General features: G+C 43.9%; 2 protein-coding genes across 6 annotated transcripts; one reads left to right on the top strand and one right to left on the bottom strand.

Annotated features, from left to right (window-relative positions):
* Positions 1 to 53: 53 nt before the first annotated feature.
* Positions 54 to 14,246, top strand: COQ10B (coenzyme Q10B). Of its 3 annotated transcripts, XM_087733052.1 has the most exons (6): positions 248 to 1,174; positions 2,676 to 2,806; positions 4,148 to 4,294; positions 5,759 to 5,951; positions 8,520 to 8,621; positions 11,710 to 14,246. In XM_087733052.1, exons 3-6 carry the CDS (start codon positions 4,173 to 4,175, stop codon positions 11,875 to 11,877), a joined length of 585 nt encoding a protein of 194 aa, XP_087589178.1. In that variant the 5' UTR covers positions 248 to 1,174; positions 2,676 to 2,806; positions 4,148 to 4,172; the 3' UTR covers positions 11,878 to 14,246. The 3 variants fall into 3 exon arrangements, with proteins under 3 accessions (XP_087589179.1, XP_087589177.1, XP_087589178.1); XM_087733051.1 differs by lacking the exons at positions 248 to 1,174; positions 2,676 to 2,806 and adding an exon at positions 63 to 220; XM_087733053.1 differs by lacking the exons at positions 248 to 1,174; positions 2,676 to 2,806; positions 4,148 to 4,294 and adding an exon at positions 54 to 220.
* On the bottom strand, positions 14,168 to 24,797 carry HSPD1 (heat shock protein family D (Hsp60) member 1). 3 transcript variants are annotated; one of them, XM_087733042.1, is made up of 12 exons: positions 24,663 to 24,797; positions 23,254 to 23,429; positions 20,065 to 20,317; positions 19,412 to 19,494; positions 18,583 to 18,678; positions 18,181 to 18,274; positions 17,610 to 17,778; positions 17,163 to 17,262; positions 15,979 to 16,224; positions 15,447 to 15,621; positions 14,659 to 14,837; positions 14,168 to 14,567 (listed from the first exon to the last, which is right to left on the bottom strand). In XM_087733042.1, the coding sequence occupies exons 2-12, from the start codon at positions 23,425 to 23,427 to the stop codon at positions 14,415 to 14,417; spliced, it is 1,722 nt and encodes a 573-aa protein (XP_087589168.1). In that variant the 5' UTR covers positions 23,428 to 23,429; positions 24,663 to 24,797; the 3' UTR covers positions 14,168 to 14,414. The 3 variants fall into 3 exon arrangements, with proteins under 3 accessions (XP_087589168.1, XP_087589169.1, XP_087589167.1); XM_087733043.1 differs by lacking the exon at positions 24,663 to 24,797 and adding an exon at positions 24,314 to 24,605 and having other exon boundaries at positions 23,254 to 23,434; XM_087733041.1 differs by lacking the exon at positions 24,663 to 24,797 and adding an exon at positions 24,308 to 24,444.
* Between the last annotated feature and the right edge of the window lie 6 nt (positions 24,798 to 24,803).

The raw sequence follows: 24,803 nt of genomic DNA on the forward strand, positions 1-24,803 counted from the left end.
CCGCCTGCAGCGCGTGACGCCGGCCCGCGAGCGGCGATAGGCGGTTGGGCCGGGCCGCGGGGGCGCGGCTCTCCGCCGGCGGCCGTTAGGCAGCGCGCGGGGGCGGGTGGGGCAGCCGGCGAGGAGCGGGGCCGGAGATGGCGCGGAGCGGCCGGGCGCTCGGCAGGGCGCTGGCTGGCGGGCTTGTCGCCGCCCCGCCGCCGCGCCCGGCCTCTGTCAGGTACGCGGGGCGAGGCGGAGTGACCGCGGGGGTGACAGCCAGCCGGGGCCCCGCCGCGGCTCCTCCCACCGTCGCGGCGGGTGGCGTGCCGTCCCGGGGTCCCCCCGCCGCGCCGCTCCGGCTCCCCTCCGCCTGCCGAGCGGCCCCGTTGTAGTCCCGAGGCGCCGCGGCCAGGGCCGGGCCCGGGGTGGGGCCGCCTGAGGCGCGCTGTCCCTCAGTACGCTCCAGAGTGAACGCTCCCGGGCGCCCTGCAGACCGCGGGGCGGTGCTGGGCGAGCCCCTGGCCGGCTCGCCTCGCCCGGGGGAGCGCGGCGCTGCCCGGTGGTGCCGCGGACAGAAGCTGGTGGCTTTGGGGAAGGGGAGAGGGAAGGAACTTCCAGGCCCCCTCCGGCTCCGCGTTCCGCGGGGGCGGCTGAGGCGCCCTCAGCTTCGGTAGCTGTTGGCTGCTTTCAGCACGACCAGTGTGGATGGAAGAACGAACGATTTTCAGATTGTAAACTTGCCTCTTCTTTGCTTGAGCCGGTTTCATAACTTTGAGCAATCCACAAAAGAAATGAAAAACTGGGTAAAACGCCCAGATGTTTTCCACTGCAGATAATGTAACAAGTTCTTTACCCCCTGGTCACATGTAAGGCTGGCTGGAACAACTTGAAAAACAAAATACGCTTTGGGAGAAGGGCTGATCTTGCAACTGGCTGAAAAAGAACAAGCAGACGAGAGAGTGTAATTTGAGAATCTTAAAAGAGGAGGAAAAAAGGTTCACCTGTTGCTACAGTTATGGCAGCGCTGCTGTGTCTCTTTGTTAAATTCAAAGTCTTTCTGTCATCCTCATAAAAACAGTGAAAAAGTGGAATAGAGACTGGTTCGTGATGTCAAATTTCAAGCAGGTGTTTGACATAATTGTTACTGTGCAGTGGTATAATCTGTCATCTTACTTGGACCACATTTCTTACCGTATATCCTTTGTGCTTTAATCTTTAGGAAGTGTTTGCTATATTAAAATAGTTCAATCCTGGTAAACAAAATTGCTATTTTAAAAATAATATATTAGAGTCCTGAATTAAGGGCAAAATCAATTACTGGGAAGGGTGTGCAATATAAGGAAATTCATTAAGTAACTGGTAGCAACCTAAGTTTGAAAATGTTTCTAGTGTAAGCTGCAAGAATCTTGGCAGCTGGTTTTAAGCAAGTGCAGGCTGAATCCAAAGTGGTGCTGTATTATTTGTAGCCTTGAAGCTGGGTACGCTTTCGCGTCTTGCAGTCGCCATTGGTGTACATTCTGTACCTGTTGTCAACTCGGCGGACCCCTTACTGTGCTGAGTAGCAAGACTTCAAGGACTCAGGTGGTAAATTAGTCTCTTGTGCTTATTCAGACTGAGATGCTAATGAGGACACGTGTTGGCAACACTCATTTTTGGGGATGTGAACAGCTGTTGACAAAGAATTCCAATGAGATCAACTCATGTCTCGCAGACCATAAAATGGCCATCAGGTATCACTAACCTTATGGAAGTAACAGCTGGGACAACAGAAACCACAGTTGCCCTGGCATGCTCTTACCGCTAATTTCAGTCTTTACAGTCAGGAGTTTGGATCCCTTTTTTCAAAAATATGTTAATCTTTAGGCTTAGAAAAATTTGTAGTTATTAAAAATAATCACTGAATATAGATCACTTATGTATGTATACCATAGACCAGTAAATACTTCCTTTTCAGGTCATGGAAGCCAGGTGATACTGTGATCAATGCCCAAATGTTTAGAGAGAAAGCAGTGAGTGGCAGGAATTGAACGATGCCAGTAAGAGTAGGATGAGTGGATACGGCTGTATTCCCGTCAGAGGATAAATACACAGGTGGTAGGTGTGTCTGAATTCTAGTATGGACTTGGTTTTTCTTCTGTGACCTTGATTGGGTTCACAAAAACATGTGTGACGGTCCATTGAAATCTGTGCTTCTGTGATTTCTTGAAGAGGTATGCTTTCCTGAACTGGGACTGAGCCCAGCACATTCTCATAGCATCTGTTTTTCTTCAGATAAAATCGGGAGAGAGATGAATTCTCACCATGTTTGTTAGCATTATAACCTCTCTTAACCTTGCCTTCCTTGAATGGCAATACAATTGTGAAAAGGACATTGTCTCATAGCAGCTAAAGGATTATTTGTAGAGATTGTTTTTCAGCCTTGTAGCTGAAACGAGTCTAGATAAAGCTGTATGAAACAATACACTGGCATAGCATTACAGTAAAAAACAAACCAAGAAAAGAAACCTGGCAACTCGTTTGGACTGTGTGCTCTATGTAGCCCGAGATGGAGCAAGTAATTTAAATGCACTCTCCAGAATGAGGTCTGGTCCAAACATTTTGAACACTTTCTATGAATCTGGTTGAGTCAGCCACAATGGCACCTGTCCAGCGTTTCTGCCAAAGCAATGCTTTTCTTTAACAGTCTTGTCCAGTCTGTGTGGAAAAAAACAGACTATGTCCACATCCTTTGAGACACAGTTGCAAACATTTGCAGAGCTTGTTGTCTAAAGATTTAAAGTTGACCTGCTCTTTCTTAATTTCGACACCATACTTCCGTCCCATCGTAAGTAATTGTTTTTCAACTGCAGTGATTACAATCTGTGTTGTCAATCATCTTGCTTCATATCACAGTTGCTTATTTCTTTTTTAAAAGGTCTGTACAGGTTGTTCCTAAGGAGCTGCTGCTGCTGCTTATGATTTTCCTCTAAACTCAATACCAATTTATTATTTGCTTATCTGCTAATACAATGACCGTATAAGCTAATGTGATCAGTCCCAGGTTATTATTGTGTTTCTTTAGAATTCAAAGTTATGTTGATTTTTTTAAAGAACATGTTAATAATGATAATTTTAATTGTTTAAATTGGTAACTGTAATTTGCTAGACTACTTTGGTTGTTAGTAAAAAAATGCATCTATCTGTTCATTTTGTTTAAAAAAACCCACCAAAACAACCAAACAAACTACCAAACAAGCATAATGCTAAGTGGGGAAGGTTGGTTCCATTTTTGACTATGTGAATCCAGAAGTGCGGTCCTGACTGCTGAATTAGAGAAACGACAGTAAAAGACCTAAGTTGCTCTTTAACTTAGTTTGTAGAATCACTGACAGCAAATAGTGGCATTTTTAACTTCCTTGTGCCAAAAATCAGAGCTTTTGAGGTAGCATTTTGTGTCTTAACTGACTTGATCTAGGCAAAATCAATAATTTAGCAGAACAGACTTATTAATCACAATGAATATTTGTTAGATTTTAGTGTAGATGTTCACAAACAGAGAACGCTGAGGTGCAATTTTAAAATTACTAGCATTTTTAAAGGTAATTTGTTGAGTTTTATTTATGAAAACACTGTGTCCATGGCTTTGCATGATATTTTTCTGAAGGAAATTTTGAAAGCTGGGTAAACAATGTGCTTTCTGAAAGGACTTTCAAAATGAAACTGTCCTTCTAAGAAGGACAGCAGCAGAGGAATTATAGCAGAGTTCAACTTTGTATCTCCAAGTGGAACCTTCTCTTCTTTGCATATTCCAAAAGGGTAAAGTATTGCAGACTATGACTTGATTTTGCTATTAAGAAAGCCTGTTCTGCAAATTAAGTGCATATGAGGCTTGTACACGAACTCAGGCTGCCATGAAGCCAAGGTTTAATGAGGACCTTTGTATTTTACTCTGCCAGTTACTTTTCTCGTGACTGGGGGCTATTTTTAGTTTCTCCTAAGGAAAAAAAAAAAAAAAAAAGTCCCCCTTGCGTTTTTAACAGTTTGTATACTGTTACGAGCCTTTGTTTTTCCATCTGAATCTGATGTTTTCTGGAATGTTATACAACAGGTTGTTTGTCTCACCTGAATGTGGTGTTATTTGTTTTGCTGATACGAAACACATCTAAAAGCATTTTCACTATTTCAGGCACTTGGCTTCCTGTGGTATTCTGATGACCAGAATTTCTCCTTTGCAAGTACCTGTAATGAGCCATACCTTTTCAAGAACTTTCTTCAACATTGCTGCTCCACTAGTAAATAAAAAAAAAGAATATTCTGAAAGAAGAATTATAGGGTTTGTATAGAAGTGTGGAAAGAGACTTTATATGCTTATCAATTTTGTGTTTGCTGTGATTAATCTGAAATGCTAGAAGTTCAAAGACTGAGCATCCCTGAAGACACATGTCCCTATGACTCTGCCCAACTGGGGACTAGGAAGGAGTTTTGTCTTTCAGAATTTGTAGAGGTCAGGCTTTTCCAGTCTGAAATTGAGTATAAAAAAAATGTAGGAACCCAAAACCCTTGCCCCATAGAAAGAAATGGCAGAAATAACCCCTCTATTCCATGACAATACAAACCCAACCCTGAAAGGGAAGAATGCACTATTAATTTCGTCTAGTGAAATGGGAATAAACCAACAGGTGTGAAAACTCTCAGTTTGTTCCCCAAATAAGTGCTAATGTTTGCACTTACATTATGTTGTACTTCTCACTTCTCGAGATTTTCTTTTTTCTTTAAAAGAAGAAAAATAGTTGTGTGATGAAGAAACTTAGGCACATAGAAAAAGATTTTTGAAATCCTGTTTGCCTTAAAGCTAGTGGGAAAATTCCAGTTAATTTAATGAGACTGGGATCTGCCCCCACTCCCTGGTCCACAATAGAATGAACTATTTGTTCATTAGCATAACTTTTTGACTATGCTTAACATTCATTTATGTGATAGTTCTTGAACTGCAACAGATTTTGCATATACACTTAAAAAGACCCTTTGTCCAATAGTACTCACTGTTGAGTACTGTTGAACATATGCTTCATTTTAAACACAGATGGAATTAAGCATATGCTTCAATTCTTTTCAGAACTAAAAATTAAAAACCATAGCTATGTAGTACTTTGCCACATTACAGTAGAATCAACTAAAATGTTGCCATTGTATACTTTCGTATGATTTCAATATCCTGCTTGAGCAGCGGGGCTTGGACAAGATGACCCCCAAAGGTCCCTTCTACCCTCAGCCATTCTGTGATGCTGTGAGGTTTTTCCATTGCATGGATTTTTTTAATTAAGCTTTTTTTATTTGGGCTAAAATAAGGAAAGTAGTGTTCCTCTATTGAAACCTTATGAAATAAAGTACTTCAGTTTTGATACACCTTTTCTTGGTAGCCCTGAAGCGTGGGTTCTTTATGTGGAACGTCTAAGGTCTACCTAAATGAAGGCACAGCTGTACTGGAAAAACGATTTTATTTTTCCTTTTGAAATGTATGCATATTTACCTGATATTGCAGAAAGTAGCAGACACCAGGTTCACTGTTCACTAACTTTACTGCTGGATGTTGTGTGGTGTTTTGCATCTTTATGCAAAGACTTTTACCAGTTTATTACATTTTTTTTTAATTTTCCCAAAACAGTGGTAGCGTTTTCAGGTGACTGTATGTTCACCTTCCAAACTGCCTATGCCATTTATACCATCTTTGAAACTTTTTAATACTGAATTTGAAGTTAAAATACCCTGTAACTAGTGTTTGTATTTCTGTTTCCAGGTATTCTATGCAGGAAATGTATGAAGTTGTTGCTGTTGTGGAGAATTACAAACTATTTGTTCCTTGGTGTAAAAAGTCAGACATATTATCGAAGCGCTCTGGATACTGCAAAGCACAGCTAGAAATAGGATTCCCTCCTGTGGTAGAGAGGTATACATCGGTTGTTACCCTAGTGAGACCACATTTAGTTAAGGTAACTTTTTTTTTTTCCTTAGCTGTAACTTACCCTAACTTTTGTTTGTTGAAATTCAAATAATTCACTGGTGCTTCAAAACGAAATTGATGCTGGAAGTGCTTTGTGTGGCTCAAAACTTGTGTTGCTTTTGTTTAAAGACTTAGGTTAATTGGAGAGAATTTGAATATACTTTTAAAACTTAAGCTGCCAAATGGTGGGGGGTTGGGGGGATTGCCTTTTAATTTCATTTTGCTGGAGAAACTAGCAGCCATTAATGAAAGTATACTGGTTTTCTTTGTTTTTGTTATAATTTTGTCCAAGCCTCTCAAAATGCAAAATTAATACTGACTTAAAAGTTATCTTTGACAACTGTAGCTTCTGATGCCTTAGCAAAATTGATATCTGTCATTCCTTTTCTCCTGACGATTTTAACTCGCTGATATGAGAAGTCTTAAATTTAAGTGTAGGATCTGCTGAAGAGCTCGTTATTCAGTGTATTGATGAGAAGACAGAAGTGTGCACTTAAAGTCCATTTTTTAGAATTAATTTGTTCAGAAGAGAAGCAGTTGTATTTCTCTTCCTTTCAGCTTTTCAAGAGCACTAATTAACAGAAGAATGTCAAAGGAGAAATTTTAAATGGCGTCTGGATCTTCTAACTAGTTTGCCTCATATGTTCAAATCTGTTTTGGTTAGGAACAGCTCAGAACAGATTCCTTAGAGCAAAACTGCCCCTCCCTTCGTGTGGCAGATCTTGACTGTTTTTTGGAATAACTAGTGGAATTACAACAGCTGATTGCTGCTCAATATAATTTTTTAGATATCCTATTTCACTATTCTTTTCTAGGCTTCCTCTTAAGAGACTGCTCAAAACAGAAACTGAGTTTCTTAAGTACAGGGGAGACGTGAATTGGAAAGGGAACATGCAAAGTGCCTTTATTCAAGGTACTTACTGATTCTGGAAAGAAAAAAAAATCTTTCTCCCTTTATTAAGAAAGTTGAACAGCTACAATGGAAAATCTGCATTTTACATGCTGACTCCTTTCCCTTTCTACTCTTCCCTGACATGCCTGGCTTCTTCCTTTCACACAGCTATCAGATTGGCTTATGAACTCTTTTTACCTCTAATTCACTCAAAAGAGGATTTCTTGTCTCAGAAAAGGTCATGGAAGTGATGAGGAGAACCGTTTCTTTAGCTTTCCTCCTCCTAGACTTATTAGCATTTTCTCTGCTAGGATTATTTTTCCTAGAAGTTTACATTATGTTCATATAACTGTAGGAACATTTCTAGAGAAGCGACTGTGTGTTTGGACTACTTCACTGTCCTCAGAAATAACTCTGGGCAAAGGCAGCTTGCATGGTGGTCTAGCATAGCGGGCTACTGGTGGCGACAAAATGAGCACAGCTTTGTTGCTTGCGGCAGCAGTGCTTGAGCAATGGAAAAATCAGACTGGTAGCAGCAGCTCTTGCCGCAGAGGAAAGCACGGGTGAGTTTGCTACTTATAAGGTTGGGAGCAAGGGGGATACACTGGCAGTTTTCCCATTCTTCCTGCCCTTTTGGCAGCAGGAGGAAAAGCAAGCCCAGCTCTTCGTGTCTAATCTTCCCTCTACTCCTCCCCTTTCTGTGGTAGAAGTAGTCAGACACTGCATCTCATTCCTGGCAGAAAAATGTAGGTATTTTTGTGCTGCTGGTTAGTCTTTGAGGTGGCTTACCTTATCACTGAGCTTATCACAGAGCTGTTTGTGGTAACGGTAAGACCTATAAAAAAAGAGTTAAAAAACAGTTACAGAAATTCTCTCTAGAAATTAGAAGACAACTGAGATTGTGTATTTGGATGATTTTGAAGTATGTGTCTTTCCATCTTTTTCTATTATAAATATAGCCACACAAAATTAGCTATATGTGCTGAAAGCAAAATGAGTGAAAATAAGGACCTTATTGTAATGAAAACTATGAAGCCAACTACTGCAAATACTTTATTGTTTTAAAGCAGGATTGTATGCAAGCACTCCTGAAATAGTTAAATATGGCTTGCCAGTAACTAAAAGCCAACATAGAAGCTGATTATGAACTTGAGTGTATAGTCTTACTGTCTTTGTGGTAGCACTTGATGACAATAGTATCTTGTGACAGATGATGTTTGGAGTTTGTCTTCAGTCAGGTTTGTTTTGATGCTAAGCATTCCTATAGCCCAAGACTACCAGTCTATATATCAGTATATAAAACATTCTATACATATAATGAAAAAAAAAAAATTGAAACCAGTAAATATCCGTATCCTTTGCTTACAACAGTGTTGTTCAAAATTCTGGCATATAGTATTGGCATTGTTTTGGTGTTATACGCATCTTGCTAGAGATCTGTTTTATGACTCCCAACACAAAAATTTTTCCTCTCCCTTAAAAGGGATTCAGTTACTTTGCTGTAAATGCCACTGTGCAGTAGGATCTTATGCTGGCTGCACTGTAAGAATAATTTTAACTATGCCATGACCTTCACTGCCTAACAAAATGCAAATGCAAGCTTCAGTAACTTTGTCACACCTGTAAAAGCCTAATTGTAGCTTGACTTTTTGAACTTCCTTTTAGGCATCCTGCACAGACGGAAAGCTATTTAATCACTTGGAAACAGTGTGGCGTTTCAGCCCAGGTATCCCTGGTTATCCAAGGACATGTACATTGGATTTTTCAGTAAGTATGGTAATTAAGGCTACCACGTGCTTGGAACAGGGCATGGAAACAGTATCTTTAACGGTGGTTTTTGTTTTTTAATGGCTGGTACTGATTTTTTTTTTTTTTTTTAAACTTACACACATGGAAAACAAGTTAGTTTTAGTCACTATTACCCAAAGAAAAATTTTTGTGAACTTTACCATGTGGAAACCACTCCAGGGTCCTTTAGAGTCTGCAGTCTGCTGTGAGGTGTCTGCCTGTCATGAACAGCCTAGGGAATGCTATCTCTCACCATATCTCTCACCGTACAGTTCTAAACATAATGATGGTTTTAGAGAGTCAAATACAGAGGGAGAAATACTAAACATACTTTGCTATTTCCTTTAATTACTCTACAACCTAAGTGTTCTTGGTACCAGAAAGTAGGTATTCTCCCATCTGTCCTGTTTGGCCTGCAGTTTGGTCAATTTAATTTCCTGGCTTCCAATTTTACTCTTTCATGTATTTTAAGTCTTACTCCTTCCTTCTGTAATACAGGCACAATAGATTTTTGCTGTCTTTCTACTCTGTGATGGGATATCACTGTAGCTCAACACTATTGCTCTTTAAATCCAGTACCTGATTTAGCCTGTTATTCCTAGACAAGTTGTTTTCCACTCAAGTTACTGCTTTAGCATTTTGTCTATTGAGTCTGTCATCACATTTTTTTTTTCTTACATTTTATAGCGTTAAGAGTAGGTGTTGCATTGAGCACATAACTAAGCTGGGGTTCAGAACAGGCTACAAAAGTGCACAGAAATGGGTTGATCCTGCTGCCATCTGCTGGGATACTCTGCTTTAAAAATTATCTTCTGTAAATAGGAAAAAGAGCTTTTGGAGTAGTTGTAAATTAGCACATTAATCTCCTTGGGTTAATAACTTTCAACTTATTGCTGTATTGCACTTCGTACAGTTCAACAGTAAAAATGAATCTATAGGCACTCAAAAAATACATTTCTTATGGGATTTGCCAATGATGTTTGCATGTTATTTGGTCATGGTATTTGAATTTCTCTAGGCAAATAAGTGACAGTTCCTGCTACTGTCCAGTACATAAGGTAGCTTTTAACCCAAGCCATAAATCAGTTGAGAAAACTTGAATTAAAGAAGTGTTTAAACCCTATAATCTAAATACTGAGTTTGTGAGGAAAAATCTCCCCCCCCCCCCCCCCCCCCCCCAAGCTACCTTTTGACATTTCAGGTCAAGAACTTCAGTTAAAGGGAGTAGTTAAACTGGACTTAAAATGGACATTTTCACTTTCTTGGGGAAACAGTGTCGATACTTCTTACTGCTTACCCCATTTTGAGGTAGCAGAGGCAAACATAGCCAGCTGAGCAGGGCGTTGACTCGACTCATAAAGGCAAGTCCTCGAGGGCTCTAACCCTTGCCATTTACTGACTTGCTGTGTTACTTGCCTCTGGGCCTGTGCAGATAGGGATGATAAGCATTTCACAACAAACTTCTCAAAACATACTATGCAATTACAAATACTTACGCGAGAGAACTTTGATTTCAAGAACACTTGTCTGCTTTAGAAAATGTACTTTGAGTTTTGGGTTATGCTGGTTCCCACAAGCTACTGCATCACTGTTTTGCCAGTCTGATGCCAGGAGACATATGCATACAGCAGGGAACTTTTCTAGTTTGGTTTCAGTTCTTAAATGATTTGGTATATAGATTGAAGCACAACACCATTTTTACCGTCTGCAAACTTACAGCATACCTCAAGTTTTTACGTAGTTACTGAACATGACGCAAAACTCATTATCCCTGCTCTGCAGAACTCTAGATGCTCCACATGACACCTCTCAGACTTTCAAAAGGCACGTTAATTTCACTGTTGCTTGAGGTCAAGCAAATGTAAATGAAGCTATACCTGGCTTACAGTTCAGGTAGTTTAATTACTTCTGTGCTGCTGTTCCATAGTTAATATGCATTACGCATAAGCAACTTGAGAGAAGTTGTATTTGTTCCATTTGGCATTTAATCTGCCAGTTTCTCAGGAATGACAAAAATACTTAAATCTCAGTCCAAAAGACATGTTACAGCAGGAGTGATACAATCACAGAAGAGCAACCTGTTTCTGTTCCTGAAAATTCTGTAATCCTTTCGGGAAGCTGCGTATTCCAAAACAATGCGATTCCATAGCCTTAGGGGGATGTTATTTAACAAGACCGAAGGCCAGCACAGCACAAAAGCATAATTGAAGGCTATTTAACGTAAAAGTGACTGTGTCTTTTGGGGGTGGAGAAAGCGGACTCCCTGTGCCCCTGCCATAACTGATAACTCCTACAGTAGCTTCAGTTTACCTATAAGATTCGGTAGCAAAAAGCAAATGCAGCAGTTAAGTTCCGAGCACTGCGGTAGGAGGCCCGAGGGCTTGGTACAGAGGACGTCACCAGTATGTCTGTACTCTGACATTGCCTGCCACAGCGCAGCTCGAGCGCGGGAGGTGTTTGGGTAGGAGATACGGCACACAAAAGCAAGTTTGTAGCTTCAGTCAGTAAATTGCTCTTGTTGGAACATACCATAACTACAGCTACCAAGATGGAAAGACTGATTTAAAATGGTGGTATTTAATAGGTAACTATTTTGAGCTGCTGTTAAATGCCTCTCGGGCGTGCTCCAGCTTACCTGTAGGTCTGCTGTCTTGCCATGCAGGATTTTCTTCAGACTTTTGTCCCCAAGTGAATTCTGTGTGCAAAGTAACCAAGTTATTGTTTGTCAAAAATAGCTTTTCATTATCCCAAATGTTTTACTTATGTTTTGTGATGCATCATTTATTAAGTAAAATACAGTTAGCTTAGATAAATGGAAATGATTACTTCAGAGAACTGAACAAAATGATTCTTTTACTTGAAAAGCCCAGGGAGGCAGTCCTCTGACCGAGGAGTACGGCTTTTCTTTACAGGCACACTCACCCCTAGTTTGGTTTTGACTGTTCTTTCTCCCACAGCTTCCTTGCAGACTAACTGGAGATTCTCTAATGAGGTTGTCTATTTGTAACAGCATTTTACCACAACGGTAGATACGGGAAAAACAATTCTTCTCTGTTTTCTTAAACAGGTTTCTTTTGAATTTCGTTCACTTCTACACTCAAAACTCGCTACGCTGTTTTTTGATGAAGTGGTAAAGCAGATGGTAGCTGCCTTTGAAAGAAGAGCAGCCAAACTCCACGGCCCAGAAACAAGCATACCTCGGGAGCTAATGCTTCATGAAGTTCATCACACATAAAGGGAAAATTGTAACAACCTCCATTATAAACTTGTTTGTACACTTCATTTGTACAAGAGGTGCCACGCTCCTCCTCAGGGGCATCTGTTTCATACCTGAGCTGTGTGTGAGATTTTATACCGTACAACAGACACCTGTTCAGCCAGATGTATATAGAATGTTCGAGCTGCAATCAAGTGCAACTTAAAACCTCATCAGTAACAGACAACGGCAGCTACTGTAACACAAGGTATCTCAGGCTGCCGTTACTAACTTGCCAAACGGTTTGTGTAGTCACAGTGTAAGTTCTGCCTTATCTAAGCTTATGGGTTTTTTTCAGCATTGTAACATTAACTCAAGTTTAAGTTATTAGTAGTGTGAATGTAACTTAACAGCATCAACTCTGTCAACTCCGGCCAAGCTAAAGGAAGCTGATGTTCTAGCTCTGAGGAGCATTGAAGAGTTAGTCAAGCACGGAGTAGCACATGCTTTTCATCCAAATGAATGACAAGGGTAAGTCAGGAGTCTCCAGCTGCTGTTGAATCCTGACCAGCAACTGCAATAGAAAAAACAACACAGCCTGAATGCTCCTGAGTTTGCAGAAATTAAATGTAAGAGGTACGCGTAATGTAAGGAGTACTAGAATGTGCGCAGCAGTTCCAGCTGTCACCAGTGGTTCCTGGCTGGCTGGGCTCCAGGCGCTGGTGAGCACGTAGTACCTTTGGCAGGCTGAGCTTGCCTACCTGCCCCTCTTTCACTGTTACGCGCTGCCCTTCGGCTATGGTGGACACGTCTCATCTCAGGCAAACAGCTCCCCGTTCCAGCACAACTTTAATCCAAGTGAAGAAATGTTACCTCTTTGAGAACTAGGGCAGGGGTGCACAGCGTTCTGTACCGCAGTGCTGCCTCCTGGGAAGGAGGGAACAAGGTGTCCTCTGCTTACTGCAGGCGTTCACACCCAAGGGCAGTTGTCATTAACAAACATACAACAGAGAGCACTAAGCCTTTGTTCTTGGGGGTTTTTCCGGTACCATACTGCCATTTAATTAGCGGTGCATTATGATGGTATCAGCTGTCTTGATTAAATTCATTTTCAGTAATTCTATTCCTTACATTAATATTCTTTTTTCACTCTCTGAAGAAACGTGAATAGGTTTGAACAGATGTTAAATCCTGTCTACCTGCTGCCTTGCATTACCAAATTTCCGTACTGAAATTAGGTGAAGCTTCAGGCCAGGTGTTGAAGCCGGTCCTTTCTCTGAGGCGTCCCTAATCCACATGGTGACTACAGCAGAGCCTGTTAAATAGCATAGGAAGGTGTGGTTCAGGCCAAGGACAGCCCTGAAGCAGGGTCAGACCAGGAAGAGCAACTGACATTTCACACAGCCTGGCTGTGAAGGACAGTTCTTATTCAAGGTAGGAAGCTGGGGAAAGTGACAGCTGGATGAAGAGGTCCGTTTCAAAGCACTGAGAAGTTGTGAAGCAATTTTGTTTGTTGAGATGAACGTACACAAGTTTGGGAACACCCTTGTTTTAAAGCTTGGAAAGCAGAAGAGACTAGGCATCAATGTTGTTAGCCCTGCCAGGTCAAAGAACACAGCAGCGGCAAACAAAGCTGTCGTTTTTAAAGGTAAAGAAGCACCTAGCGCAAAATAATGCCAACCAAATCCTGGAAGCTGGAAGACAAGGGTGGAAGTCTCAAGGGAAGGAGGTAACCACATGCTACACCTGAGCAAGAGAAGTATTACCCCCCCCCCCCCGCCCCGCCCCTTCCTTAGCAGAGTGGCCTTACCTGTTTCATCCCATCCCGCAGTACTGGGAAAGATGCACCGGGCCTGTTCAGCAGGTGGAACAAGCGGTACAGACAGGGCAAAATAAAGTCAGCGCACGTGCCTTATTTTCATAGCATTGTTTAATATTTCAGAGAACTGCAGCATCAGTTCAGCTTAGCTCTGTCTTACCAAAATTAAAGTCACTTTTATTTCCAAGAAACATTCTAGCCAAAGGAATGTTTCCCGGAGGGAAGGGGCCTGTCCTTTCCAAGCGTAAGTGTCACATTTGTAGTAAAAACTATGGCTTTGTGTGCAGATGAATAAGGTGATACATTTCATAACTTTGGAGCAGTTTGTTTTATTACATAAAGGTCACATAACTGTCTATTTGCCTACTTTGTACACAATTGTCTACTCTTACGCACAGTGGCTTCCAAGTTCTTCCTAGTACTGGCAAGCACCAATAAATTCTGGAACAGAATATCAAGTGCCTTAATTAAGTTTAAATCAGGACCTTGGTAGATGGATCTTGCACCCAGTTATCAGGAATGTACAAATGTCTTTATTCAAAAAATACAAAATAAATTATCTGTAGGCATGGACAATGACTGTAAACAATTACACGTGTGTTAAATGAAATCCGGTAACTGATGGTTACAGTGATTCTTTTAAACACCAGCCTCGCTTCAGTCACTATCCACCCTCTCGCGCTGACAGCTCAAGTTTTTGAAGTCGGAACTGTCAGCCCTACACAGCACAGCTCGTGATGCATCCCTCGCCCGGGACTCAGAACATGCCCCCTCCCATTCCTCCACCCATCCCGCCCATCCCTCCCATCGCCGCCTCCTTTTCTTCTTTAGGGATTTCAGTCACCACTGCTTCTGCTGTTGATAAGAGGGACGCGACCCCTGCAGCGTCCATCAGAGCAGTTCTCACAACCTAAAAATAGGAAAGAAAGAACTTAACACCCGCTGACTATCACGTGCGCTGGGAGGAAGGAAAGCTGAGAATTCGGACTATTTTAGGTTACCTTCGTTGGGTCTATGATTCCTTTTTCTACCATATTTACAAAGTCCCCAAGCATTGCATCATAGCCAACTTCTGATGGACTCTGCAGGATTTTTTCAACTATTAGTGATCCTTCAACACCCGCATTCTTTGCGATAGTCATTGCTGGGATTTTCAGTGTTCTCTTTATTATTTCAATGCCTGTAAGAAAGAGGATGTTTAGGATTACACGTTGCAGATGCTGCTCCTATTGCCCAGGCACCTCTCCACGTGCTGGAGATGAACACAGAGAGAGAGAACCCTCTGAGCAAGAATGTTTCTATCCATTCCAGGGAAAAAAGTTCTCTGCTACTCAACGTTTGTCAACAAATGACATCATTGCATTGCAGGCCAGTCGCACACCTTTTAGTTTTACTTCTGCAAAAGGCAGTAAGGGGCATTACTACTGTAACACGGCACAAGGCCTTTTTCCATTTGATTTGCCACACACCCTCTCAAGCATTCTTAGCTCTGATGTCCGTCCGCAATGGCTCTAACAGTCAGCCCGGTTCCCCTTTAAGGGTCTGCAGTCCTTTGCAGGGGGTCCTGCTGCTCCACTGCTACTGCTTCTTTCAGATCCAAGTTAGGGGCGCAGTGAAAACTCCTTCCCACTCTAAGGCAGAGACCACCGTGCCAAGGGGATAGGAGGTTCTTAAGGTCAAGTAACTAAAACCTCACTGGAAGCAATCTGTGTTTAATCTTCTAAAGCCTCGGGACAGAAGAAAGTCTATTCTTAACGCTGCCACACACGCGTTCACATAATTTACTTACCAATTTTCTGATCTTCATTGGCTGGAGCTAAAGCATCTAATGCTGGAATGCAGCGAAGCAATGCACAGCCACCGCCTGGAACGATGCCTTCCTCTACGGCAGCACGGGTCGCGTTCAGGGCATCGGTGACTCTGTCCTTCTTCTCATTCACTTCCACGTCGCTTGTGCCGCCGACCTACAACAAGCGAGCCGCGTGTCAGGTCCGCGCAAGGAGCCCGGGTGGGAGAGCGCTGCAGAACTGCTGCCGCAAAATTCATCAGCCAGCTCGAGTCAGTGACTGACAAGGGCCCGAGAGCCAGCCCGCGCTCTCCCAGACTGGCAGCCGCCTTCTGTACCCCAGCACTTAAGAAGCCTCAGCACACAGCTTCAGCTCATTATTTCATCAAGTTCTGAATACCAAGGTGTAGCCCTGTAATAAGCCAAATTCCTTATCCAAATCAACTGCTAAGATTATGAGAGAACCACACCATAGTAACTTAGATTAGCGATGAAGGACTGATACCGCCCCTTTGCAAGAAGATTAACTTCTCACCTTCAATACTGCTACTCCATCAGAGAGTTTGGCCAATCGCTCATTCAGTTTCTCTTTTTCATAGTCACTTGTGGTAACTTCTAGCTGTTCAATAATTTCTTGAATACGTTTCTCGATTTGAGCCTTTTCACCCTTCCCCTTTAGAAGCATGGTGTCATCTTTTGTCACAATGACCTCTCCAACTTTACCGAAGTCGTGAGGCTGAATATCTTCCACATTTAGGGTCAGACCCTCTTCTCCAAACACCTGAAACAAATGATGTGAAAAGCTGAAATTCACAGCTTCTCCATACCTGAATTTTTTATTTACAGACACATGAACACATACAGCAGGCTAACAGTGCAAAATCATCACACTACTGCAGCCAAGTTGAAAGAAACCCTTCCCTTCTCCTGACAGAGTCCAGGCACGCAGGTACCTCACGAACTGGCCCTCACGGAACAGGGAGCTGCCAACTCCTCGTTCATGACTGACTGATGTAACTCACTGATTCAAAGTGCCTGGAAAGTAGAGTTGTGTTACAGTCTCCTCCTCCTGTTTTGAGAAGTTATGAATATTGGCACTAAACTGACTTTAGAATGGAGTTTTCTAGTTTTGTTACTTTGTGCTCCAGTTAGCTTCAACACTGTTTTATTTCAAGAACCCCCTTTGGATCCCAGTATCATGCTATGAGTTTGAAGTGTGTAAAAAAAGCAGCATAAAGGGACACTGATTGGCACATCACCTATCTGAGAAGCTGAGTACACAAGAAAACGATCCAATCTATTCCAAACACTTAAAAGAATTCCATTTGCCATACTGACATCTGGGCAATTATGAGACAGTTTTATAAGGCGGCAAGAAAGCTTTGCTATTTCTAAGAAACGTCCTTGATATCCCTCCTTCCCCTGAAAAACTGAAATGCTGCAAGGAAGCTGTGTGTAACTTCAGTCAGTTAAAAGGACTATTACTGATGGTCGGTCAGGGCTGTATTACACAGCCATGATCAATATCCACATTTAAAAAAAAAAAAAAAAAAAAAGAAGATTCAAACATTAGAGTTACTGTTACATTTTTGAAAGAACAGGACACAGCCTGCAACAGAGCAAATACAAGCCATGGACCTAAAAATATACATTCTGTTCCTCCTTAAATACCATTAGCATTTCTTAGAGCAAAAAGGCAATAAAAACACAATTACTTACAGCACCGCCAGTAGCAATTGCCATATCCTTAAGCTGGTTTTTCCTGTTGTCACCAAACCCTGGTGCTTTTACAGCAACAACCTGAAGACCAACCTTCAGTCTGAAGAGAAGAATTGAAGAGAGCAACATTCCACAGGTGTTCAGAGAACAAGCCTAATTACTAAGAACAATTATTTAAGTACAGCTCTAACGATCAAGCACACAAAGAGACCTTCATGAACTGAGCTGGTCTTGCTCAAAAAGGTAGCTGGGAAACAACTGAACTTCTGTGCGAGCCGATGCAGAGTACGGCTGCGTATAAAAGCTGCTGTTTCTTTGGTACCAATAAGAGAACAGCAACAGTACTACACTGCAGCAAACTCAAAACCACGCTATGTACGTATTCCTTTAAAAGGATGAAAATGCAAAAAGAAAAAAAAAGCAAGCGCTATTTGTCTAAAGCCTCACCTGTTCAAGACTAGAGTGCTGAGGGCTTCTCCATCAACATCTTCAGCAATAATGACCAACGGTTTGCGGTGAGCGTTGGCAATTTCAAGAGCTGGAACTATGGACTGTACACTAGAAATTTTCTTTTCACTGATTAAAACATAAGCGTCCTGGAATTCACATTTCTGCCCTGCAGAAGCAACACGCATTATCCCGTTATAAATACATACCAAGCATTCTCTTAAACTTAAGGAGCTACTTTGGAGCAACCGTTGCGCTTTTCAACGGCATTAAAAGAAGAGACACAACTTGTTTTCTCCAAGACTCCACTTCCAATTCTACGTTGTTCTGGAGTGTTGCAGGGCCAGCCTGATGTTAACATGGACACTGTCCACACTTAGCAGAGAAGAAAAAAAGCCCACAGACTACAAGTTTTTACAAAGAGTTAAAAGTTTCTGATGGGGAAGGACCGCACTGTGCTATTGCCGTGGTAGGCAGTATAACAGATGGTGAAGTCTTTGTAACAGGTACCATTATTTCTAACTTACAGGAGCCGTTGTAAGGTATTTGACAAGCGCGACTGTTAACTCACCTTTGGTTGTATTAATAAAATATGGAGAGATGTAGCCTCTGTCAAATTTCATACCCTCAATGATTTCCAATTCATCGTTTAGAGTTTTTCCATCCTGTTTAGATGCAAGAAAGCCCGCATTAAAGATCCCTTATTTACTACCAAATGCACAAATGTATTTTTAGCATACTACGCGCAACAGAACGAAAGGCTCTGCACCACACGTCAGCGTTACGTGCTTCCCCCTTCAAAATAAAAGGATAAGAGGGAACAGCAATCAAACCCTGATCTAAAGGAGCCGGGGAGGGAGGAATTATGGTGGGATACTGTATGTGAGCAGCAGCAGCTACATCGCATGCCACAAAAGCCAGCCCTAATGGAAGAGGCAGCCACTGCACTTCGTCTGTGTTGGCCAGTTCTTACCTTGACAGTGATTACACCCTTTCGTCCAACTTTTTTCATTGCATCAGAGATTATATTGCCAATTTCCTGATCTCCATTTGCTGATATCGTGGCAACCTGAAACAGTAAGCGATTTAGTCTCATTTGACGATGCAAATGATTTGTTTCCTCACTATAAAGAAAATCAGAATAACCATTTGCAGTTCTCCCGTTTCCCGACAAGACAGGGCAGCTGACGGTAGCACACCCGCACCGGGATCCCAGCACTCCGTTAGGAGGGCTAATGGCTCTCGGGCAGCTCAAGCGCAGGGCCAGACCCTGCGCGCTGGGCTCACGCAGCGCACACAGGCCACCTGAATCTGCAGCCACGGGGAGAAATACGCCGCGAAGGCCAATGCGGCTGCTGCCCGAGACCCAGCTGGGCACCCACCGCAGCCTGAGCCTCCCACAGCAGATCCGCAGCACTCCCACAAGTCTGCCATCACCTCCCATCCGCAAACACATCTTTGCTCTCGTCAATTCTTCCCAAGCACACAAACTGATGTTTTAAGACCACGTTTTGGAATGAAACTTGAAGATGAGAAAACCTACCTACTTCTGAACTAACTTCTAGCAGTGTAGTTGAAGGCAGAATACTGGGAATTTTAAATAACTCAAGGAAATGAAAGTATTACCATGAAGATCGTTCAATTAAACAAACTCTGAATCTTGATATATAAAGAAAAATACTCAGGCATCATATACCCACAACCTAGTTCCATTAAACCTGACTTCCCAAAACTTTTTCTGAAGAGTAACTACATAAAGTTGGTTTAATTTCTGGTTTTTTTTGTTTTTGTTTTTTTGTTACCTGTGCAATTTCTTCTGGAGTTGTAACAGGTTTAGACAGCTTCTTCAGTTCAGCTATGACAGCATCAACTGCAAGCATCACCCCTAAAGATGAATGGAATACTTATGAGTGAACACAACAAGGTATACAGCACAGAAAAACAAACAAACAAAAAAAAAGAAAATCCAAACCCCACAAACAGGTTAAGTTTCAAACCAAAGTCCACATTGCAAAAACGCATCGAGTTTGCACATTCAAAAACAAGTGACTGGCAGTTCTAGTTCCATATTGTCATTTGTAGGCCTAGCGAGAATTTTTTTGAATTGGTGTGACATACGATTGAAGTTTACGGCAAATTTATTTACATGGCACCAGTAAATTTATATACTTATCACAAATTAATTAAATGCAGAAATGGCTTTAAATGGAGTTTACTTATGACAAATTAAACAAGTTAACTGCATATAAAATAGTAGAATGATTAGAAAAATGAAGAATTGTTCACAGTAAGTAATGTAACAGAAACGAGCGAGCTCTCTACGCATCACTCTTCATATAAAGCTTTATGTGGCTCTTCAAAAAGAAGGCAATTTATTCAGGAAGCCAGTCAAATTTGGGATATGAGAAGTAAAAAGACAGTGATTAAACATTGAAAACAAGGGAAAAAAAATTACCCCTCCTGATTTCTACTGGATTAGCTCCTTTACTGATCTTCTCAAAGCCTTCCTTGGCAATAGCACGTGCAAGTACCGTTGCAGTAGTGGTACCATCTCCTGCTTCTTCATTTGTATTGTTGGCAACGTCTTGAACTAACCTGGCTCCAATATTTTTGTATTTGTCTTTTAAGTCAATTGCCTTTGCTACTGTCACACCGTCTTTTGTCACTTTGGGACTTCCCCAGCTTTGTTCAATAATAACTGTTCTTCCCTAGGGTGGCAAAGAACAAATATTAAATCAAAGCTACATAACCCACAGCATGTCACTCAAAGTTCAGCTGAAGATGAAGACCCTTTTGAACAGCCACAGCTGAACAGAAACATCACCTTAAGCCCCAGCTGAAAGCTCTGTGCCTTTCAAGCACACACATTACCAAGGTTCTGAAAAACTGGAAAAATGGCTCAAAGGTTTTAGACTTTCACAGAATGAGGCTTCACTCCCCAGCCATAATGCTTAATAGCACACACTCAGAAGTCTGCAACTAAAATAAGACTGGCTTTGCAGAGGAAAATAATTGAAGAGATGCCCTCTAACGCTGCCATTTTCCTCTAAAATTAAAATACAGCAACATAATGAGCTAAATTTGCAAAAGTTCCATCAAATCACAATAAAAAGTCTGTGTGATTGAAAACCAGTAATACAATTCTCAATTCATTGCACATTGGCGGGGGGGGGGGGGGGGGGGAGAAGAGACTTGCAAACCTTATCAGTGATTAGCAAAGAGAACGGAGAATGCTTAACAAATTTGTGTTACTGTGTTGGAATAGTTTCTCAAAGGCAAGTTAACAAGCCCTTCTTCTCTTAGCCTGCACTTGCATTCAACTAAAAAGCTGGACTATCCTACGCAACACATACAGACACAGTTAATATGGGAAACTACGGACCGTACAGGGAACAGGGGGCAGATGCACCTGCACAAGAGGACTGCTTGTTCCCAGATGAATTCAATAGCTTTAATAGCTGCTCCAATCAATCATGTTCCACTTTGAGCTGGAGGCAGCAGAAAAGCAAGCAGCCACCTCTGGTCCGCTGCTGCCCTGAAACTCTTTAGCTATGCTGACAGCTGGAGCTGTTGGAGGAGGGGCAGGGAGAGCAACTGCCCCACCACACCACACCGCCGCCGGCTGACCCTGCACAAGTCCCCTCACCCGGCCCGTCAGGTCCAGCCCAGAGCTGGCCACGCCGGCAGGAGCCGACACACTGCCCTAGCGGATCAGACGCCAGCGCGGCTTCAGCTCCAACCAGGGTCTGTACCCCGTGCCAAGCAGCTCACTACGGACTCCCGTGCAGCACGTGACCGCTATGGTGCACTCTGCTCCTCGCTTGCACAGAGCCCGCTCACGTCATCTGCCTCAATGATTTAACTGACTTGGGATTCCTGCCACGCACAAGGCTATACTGCTGAAGTACAACTGGCCCTGAAAGCTGCAAAAGAAACGTGAAGCTTCAGTTACTAACGTTGAACTTGTGAAAGAGTTTACATAATTCTAACTCTGCATTATAAAACAATTATGCCAAAATAATGCATAATCTGACTTCTTACCTCTATTTCATTTGACCTGCACTTCTCCTAAATCTAAAAGTGTTCAAGAGTAAGAAAACTCCCTCTGAAGGATCCTGCTGCTGCTAAGTTCTTCACGTAGTCTCTCCTTGTTTTGCTTAACTTTATTCTCTGTTTTAACATGGTCTTATTCCAAATGTTTGTTTGATAGCTATGAGGAGAGCGGCACAACAAAAGCTACTTGCATGTGATTGCATAAAAGGATTTACACTTCACAAACACTTTTTATCTGTGTTTCTGCAGAAAGGAAGGCCACCAGTAAATCCACATGCATTTTGAATGGTCCTGCATATCAAGAATCCAAGCACTCACATAAACTAGTTCTGACAAAGTAATCGACGTGTTGGCAGCAATATCAAAACATTGCGTGAGACTGCAAACCATGTTTCTTTAAATACAGAACAGTGCCAAAGGGAAGTTTCCTCACCAGAACGATATTTCTTAAAAATGCTGAAATCTGAATCAGGCATTACAGTACAATCCCCAAATCTCTGCAAATACACAGAGAACAGCAGATAAAGTGAGAACACTGGAACAAAAACCCCCCAAGGTTACAGTAAGTTGCATCAGGAACTGCCCTTTAACCAGTGCATTAGAACTATGCTTAGGCATTCACAAAGTAGCCTGATCCAAAAAAACCCAAGAGTTAAATTAACTGACTACACTTAAACTTTGTTCCTTTATGGAAAACAGCCACAGCTTGCTGACATCACTGTTCCTTAACCTTGATCTGCTAAACTTATGGCATTTTTGCCTTTAAATAAAGCTAATAGAGCACCAAAAATGTCCAAGAAATACATGAATGAATTTTAGAGAGGCCAAGCAGCCTTGAGAAGAACTACCACGCATAAGCTGTTAGTACATGGAACAGACATTCCTATGACCCCCAAAAAAATCAGTGTCTCTTCCTAAAAAACAAATCTCATTTCAAGCCTTACTGCACATTGCATGACGACGCAGAATACAGTAGCGCGTTTTGCAAGAGACCTAGAACTTACAGGGAACCGTGCACTGTATTCTGTCCTATAAGCAGCATAAATGAATGCCGCTGCCACAGAATTTCACTCAAGCTGATAACATTTACCAGTCAATTGAAAACTCAGCATTACACTTTCAATGTCTCTTTCAACCTTGTTAATACTAAATGGTAAAGTGATACAAAACTGTAATTTGTTTTAAAACAACAAAAACCCCAAACTCATGCTAACTAACCCACCTTATGATCTAAATAGTTAAATTATCTACTGCATTGTTACAGACTGTCAGCTGAGCCATAGCAACCCATTATGCACATATCCTTAACCTTCACCCTGTTTAAACAAATCTAATGCTCCTCTCACAGTGATCCAATTCATTTTACTTTGTTACCCTGAAAAGCACACGCATTATTGTCATGGTTCACGTGACAAAAAATGAGAATATGGCTCTTGCAGTAGTCTGTCCATACCCTTACACCTTTGCGTTGCAGATCTGCAGATGGCAATCATGCAGCTCTACCAAGGGAAAACTAACAACCGTTTTCTGCTACGATGTTTTCAACCAGGTCAAAGTGTTAACGTAAAATAAACGCAAAGTCTTCCATTACCTTTGGCCCCATGGTGACAGCTACAGCATCTGCTAGAAGATCTACTCCTTGAAGCATAAGAGCTCTAGCATCTGCTCCAAACTTAACATCTTTGGCATATGCTCGTGTTAGATGGGGGGCGAGTGCTCTGGACACTGGCCTTATCTGACGGAGTACTGTAGGTAAACGGAGCATGTCTAAAAAATTAAAACAAATCCAGAGAAAAAGATATAAGCGTAATGTTTTTGCACAGATACTTCTAGAATGCAAGAGGGGGGAAAGGGTTCAGGAAGGAAAGCAAGCGACCACGAACTTTTAGGTTTTCGACCGTCTGAAATAGAAACACACAAGCAACTGCAAGTAACAGGGCTGGGGGGCCGGGTCCCCGGGGCACGACCAGGGCTGCAGCAGCTCCTCACTGAGCGGCCTCCAGCAACTCCGAGCTCCTCCCGCGGGCCCTCCCTGGCAGCAGGGCGGGCGGCCCCGAGGGCACGGCGGAGCGCCAGCAGCGCCGTTCGCCGGGCGGCACCGGCGGGGCGCGGGGAGCCGCGCACGCCAGCAGCCGCGGCGGTGCCGTTCCGGCGGGCGCCCGGGCGAGGCTCCCGCGCCCGACTCCGCCTCGCCAGGGCGGCCCGCACTGCGCGGCCGGGCGAGAGGAGGCCGAGGGCCGCAAGGCGGCGGGAAGGGGCGCCGGGGCCCCGCCGGGCGGCACAGGGCCCCCGGCCACATGTCGCCTTCCGTCAGGACACGCGGAGCAAGGTCAAGAGCCGCTCGCCCCCTGCCGCCAGCCCGGCCGCGCTGCAGCGCGGGGCCCCGCCGCGCCGGCATCGCCCCCGTGCGGGCGGGGGGCCTCGCTCCGGCCGCCAGGCCCGCCGGGGGGGCCCCCCGCCGCCGCCGCCCCCCCCCCCCGCTGCGCGGCCGCTGGCGCCGCGCGCTCCCAACGGGCCTGGCCGTTCACCGCGCGAGCGCCCCTTCCCCGCAACGGTAACCACCGCCGCAGGGGGAACGGGCGGCGGGGCGGCACCCCCAGCACCCCCTCCCCGGGCCGGGCCACCCGCCGTGCTCCCGCGCTCACCTGCGGGCAGCGCGGGGGGAGCAGCAGGGGCCTCCGCCGTCCGGACCCGAGGCTGAGCGGGCAGGTCTGCGCGCAGGGGCGGGAAGGCGCTCGGCACTCACTGCCTCTGCCCCGCCCCCCGCCAGGCACCGGCCCATGTGGGGCTCCGCACCGCCCGGCCCGGGAACCAGCATAGCCGCCGCGGCCCCGCCCCCGGCGACAGGAGGGCGGCCGCGCCCGCCGGCAGGGCTGGGGCGCCCGCCGCGCTACGCGCATGCGCGGCGAGCCCCGGCGTGAGCCACTCAGGTTCCGGGGCCCCCCAATTCCAGAACTTTCTGGAACGCTCATGCTCGCCGAAGGTCAAAGTTGAGCTGACCTCACTTCCGGGCGGGTCTCCGACCCCAGGAGCCGGCGGGCGCTGAGCAGCGGGGTTCGCGCCGCCGCCGGGGTGCCGGCCGCTGCCGGGACCGGGACCCAGCCCCGGGGGCGAAAAATAAGCGGCGGAATTAAAGCTGAC

The sequence above is a fragment of the Nipponia nippon genome, unplaced genomic scaffold (genome assembly GCF_047370975.1).
Source record: "Nipponia nippon isolate SJK-2023a ecotype South Korea unplaced genomic scaffold, ASM4737097v1 scaffold_5, whole genome shotgun sequence".
In the NCBI taxonomy this organism is placed as follows: domain Eukaryota; kingdom Metazoa; phylum Chordata; class Aves; order Pelecaniformes; family Threskiornithidae; genus Nipponia; species Nipponia nippon.

Excerpts from the sequence above, each read along its gene's own strand:
- COQ10B (XM_087733051.1), top strand. The coding sequence starts at position 138 with ATGGCGCGGAGCGGCCGGGCGCTCGGCAGGGCGCTGGCTGGCGGGCTT. Across the intron at positions 221-4,147 it reads CCGCGCCCGGCCTCTGTCAG|GCACTTGGCTTCCTGTGGTA; the intron begins GTACGCGGGGCG and ends TCACTATTTCAG. Across the intron at positions 8,622-11,709 it reads CATGTACATTGGATTTTTCA|GTTTCTTTTGAATTTCGTTC; the intron begins GTAAGTATGGTA and ends TTTCTTAAACAG.
- HSPD1 (XM_087733043.1), bottom strand. The coding sequence starts at position 24,480 with ATGCTGGTTCCCGGGCCGGGCGGTGCGGAGCCCCACATGGGCCGGTGC. Across the intron at positions 23,435-24,313 it reads TGCTGCTCCCCCCGCGCTGC|TTTAGACATGCTCCGTTTAC; the intron begins CCGCAGGTGAGC and ends TTGTTTTAATTT. Across the intron at positions 14,568-14,658 it reads GAATCATAGACCCAACGAAG|GTTGTGAGAACTGCTCTGAT; the intron begins GTAACCTAAAAT and ends TCCTATTTTTAG.